Source organism: Orycteropus afer, unplaced genomic scaffold (genome assembly GCF_000298275.1).
Source record: "Orycteropus afer afer isolate SDZICR_OR568_19922 unplaced genomic scaffold, OryAfe1.0 scaffold00001, whole genome shotgun sequence".
In the NCBI taxonomy this organism is placed as follows: Eukaryota; Metazoa; Chordata; class Mammalia; order Tubulidentata; family Orycteropodidae; genus Orycteropus; species Orycteropus afer.
Window position 1 is genome coordinate 39,522,260 of NW_006921588.1, and position 3,407 is coordinate 39,525,666.

A 3,407-nucleotide genomic window follows, 5' to 3' on the forward strand; every position below is an offset into this window, starting at 1 on the left:
GTGTCATATTGTTCTGCGCAGGGAGCATTATACTGTGCTAACTAGGTGTTCAGTACCAAATAAGAGAGGTATCCTAGATGTGGTCTGTCAGCTGTGCCTCATTTTTATATTGGTTAAAATATAAAACAGAAACTATGATGTGAAGAGACAAAACAGCTAGATATCATACATGTTAATACTCTCATGTGCTAGGTATTTAAAACACGTGCATATTTTATTGTAAGAGCCTGTGATTCAATTGAAATTTGATGGAGAGGTGTGTGTGTGTGTGTGTGTGTGTGTATTTAGCAAGTAACCTGATGAGTTGCTTTCAACAGAAACAGATTTGTTTATTATTTTTAAAATGGAAGAATTTTATGTGTTCTACACTGTTTTTCTTTAAATTCTGTTTTATTTTTATACAAGGTTGAAATTTAATCTATTTTTTAAAAAGTATATATAATAACAATTGTAATCAGTATTAAAAACTGTAGAGATCATTTAATGGGAAAAAAATAGATAACAAAAGAGTTTGGGCAAAAAGTTGAAACATTTCTGATGATTATCCAAGTAAATGAACTGTTTTTTCCCCCAAAATCCTTAGGCTTGAAGATGCAGTGGACGCCGGAGCATGCCCAGTGGCCAGAACAGCACTTTGACATCACTTCAACCACTCGGTCTCCTGCCCATAAAGTTGAAGCCTACAGAGGTCATTTGCAGCGCACCTATCAGTACGCCTGGGCCAATGATGACATATCTGCTCTGACTGCATCCAACCTACTAAAAAAATATGCGGAGAAGTATTCTGGTATTTTGGAAGGCCCTGTGGACCGACCCGTACTCAGCAACTACTCGGATGCACCGTCAGGACTAGTGAATGGTCGGAAAAATGAAAGTGAACCCTGGCAGCCTTCCTTGAATTCAGAAGCTGTTTATCCTATGAACTGTGTTCCAGATGTTATCACTGCCAGCAAAGCAGGAGTCAGTTCAGCCCTCCCTCCAGCAGATGTCTCTGCAAGTATAGGGAGCTCTCCTGGGGTGGCGAGCAACCTGACAGAACCTAGTTATTCAAGTAGTACCTGTGGAAGCCACACTGTACCTAGTCTCCATGCAGGGCTCCCATCTCAGGAATATGCCCCAGGATACAACGGATCATATTTGCATTCTACTTACAGTAGCCAGCCAGCACCTGCACTTCCTTCACCTCATCCATCTCCTTTGCATAGCTCTGGGCTCCTCCAGCCACCACCGCCTCCTCCTCCTCCTCCAGCCCTGGTCCCAGGCTACAATGGGACTTCTAACCTCTCCAGTTACAGCTATCCCTCTGCTAGCTATCCTCCTCAGACTGCTGTGGGGTCTGGGTATAGCCCTGGTGGGGCACCCCCACCTCCTTCAGCATACCTGCCTTCAGGAATTCCTGCTCCTACCCCTCTGCCCCCCACCACTGTTCCTGGCTACACATACCAGAGTCATGGTTTGACACCTATTGCACCGTCGGCTCTGACAAACAGTTCGGCAAGTTCTCTCAAAAGGAAAGCCTTCTATATGGCAGGGCAAGGAGATATGGACTCCAGTTATGGAAATTACAGCTATGGCCAACAGAGATCTACACAGAGTCCTATGTATAGAATGCCCGACAACAGCATTTCAAACACAAATCGGGGGAATGGCTTTGACAGAAGTGCTGAAACATCATCCTTAGCATTTAAGCCAACGAAGCAGCTAATGTCCTCTGAACAGCAAAGGAAATTCAGCAGCCAGTCCAGTAGGGCTCTGACCCCCCCTTCCTACAGCACTGCTAAAAATTCATTGGGATCAAGATCCAGTGAATCCTTTGGGAAGTACACGTCGCCAGTAATGAGTGAGCATGGGGATGAGCACAGGCAGCTCCTCTCTCACCCAATGCAAGGCCCTGGACTCCGTGCAGCTACCTCATCCAACCACTCTGTGGACGAGCAACTGAAGAATACTGACACGCACCTCATTGACCTGGTAACCAATGAGATTATCACCCAAGGACCTCCAGTGGACTGGAATGACATTGCTGGTCTTGACCTGATAAAGGCTGTCATTAAAGAGGAGGTTTTATGGCCAGTGTTGAGGTCAGACGCATTCAGTGGACTGACGGCCTTACCTCGGAGCATCCTTTTATTTGGGCCTCGGGGAACAGGCAAAACATTGTTGGGCAGATGCATAGCTAGTCAGCTGGGGGCTACATTTTTCAAAATTGCTGGTTCTGGACTAGTCACCAAGTGGTTAGGAGAAGCAGACAAAATCATCCATGCCTCGTTTCTTGTGGCCAGGTGTCGCCAGCCCTCAGTGATTTTTGTTAGTGACATTGACATGCTTCTCTCCTCTCAAGTGAGTGAGGAACACAGTCCAGTCAGTCGGATGAGAACCGAGTTTCTGATGCAGCTGGACAGTGTACTAACTTCGGCTGAGGACCAAATTGTAGTAATTTGTGCCACCAGTAAACCAGAAGAAATAGATGAATCTCTTCGGAGGTACTTCATGAAACGACTTTTAATCCCACTTCCTGACAGCACAGCGAGGCACCAGATAATAGTACAACTGCTCTCACAGCACAATTACTGTCTCAATGACAAGGAGTTTGCACTGCTCGTCCAGCGCACAGAAGGCTTTTCTGGACTAGATGTGGCTCATTTGTGTCAGGAAGCAGCGGTGGGCCCCCTCCATGCCATGCCAGCCACAGACCTTTCAGCCATTATACCCAGCCAGTTGAGGCCAGTTACGTATCAAGACTTTGAAAATGCTTTCTGCAAGATTCAGCCTAGCATATCTCAAAAAGAGCTTGATATGTATGTTGAATGGAACAAAATGTTTGGTTGCAGTCAGTGATAAGTTCTTTTAAAAAATGTAATGAATGTTGGCACACACACACATAAAACCGCTACATAGGGTGTAGAGCCCTTTTCCAGTAGTGTTTAAATTGCAAAGGGTACTGGGGAGATGACCATTGAGTTGCATCTTTAGAGTCAGGGTAGTATTTGGAGGAAAAGTGCATCAAGTGAGAGCTTCTGATTTCAAAGCCCCAGATGACAGAAAGCGTATGTTGATGCTCAATTCGGTTCAAGCTAGACGACACTCACCAAGGAGCAAGGTGCAAGTGTGTTGATTTCAGAAGGACATGAACCTCGTGTGTTGATTCCATTCTGCTGTTCTCGAGATTTAGTTGCTGTCAAGTGCCTGGAGTGGTGCTTTATTTTTTGTTTGCCTCACAATTACATTGGTGGCATGTGCTAATATAAAGAGCTTTAACTTCAAACATTATTGGACTAAAGAGATGAACAGTTGTGTTACGACAGAAAACCAGATTTTTGCCATTTTAAGAGCAACAGTATTCCTCAATCCTGTCTGTTCTGCGGTATTAAACTAAGAACAGGTAAAACAGGGTAACGGTAATCTGG

The 3,407-nt window shown here is 44.9% G+C and overlaps 1 protein-coding gene across 1 annotated transcript; it reads left to right on the forward strand.

Annotated features, from left to right (window-relative positions):
* The first annotated feature begins 576 nt into the window (after nt 1–576).
* On the forward strand, nt 577–2,838 carry FIGN (fidgetin, microtubule severing factor). The gene has a single exon (XM_007948856.2). The coding sequence runs from the start codon at nt 592–594 to the stop codon at nt 2,836–2,838; it is 2,247 nt and encodes a 748-aa protein (XP_007947047.1). The 5' UTR covers nt 577–591.
* Nucleotides 2,839–3,407: the final 569 nt, after the last annotated feature.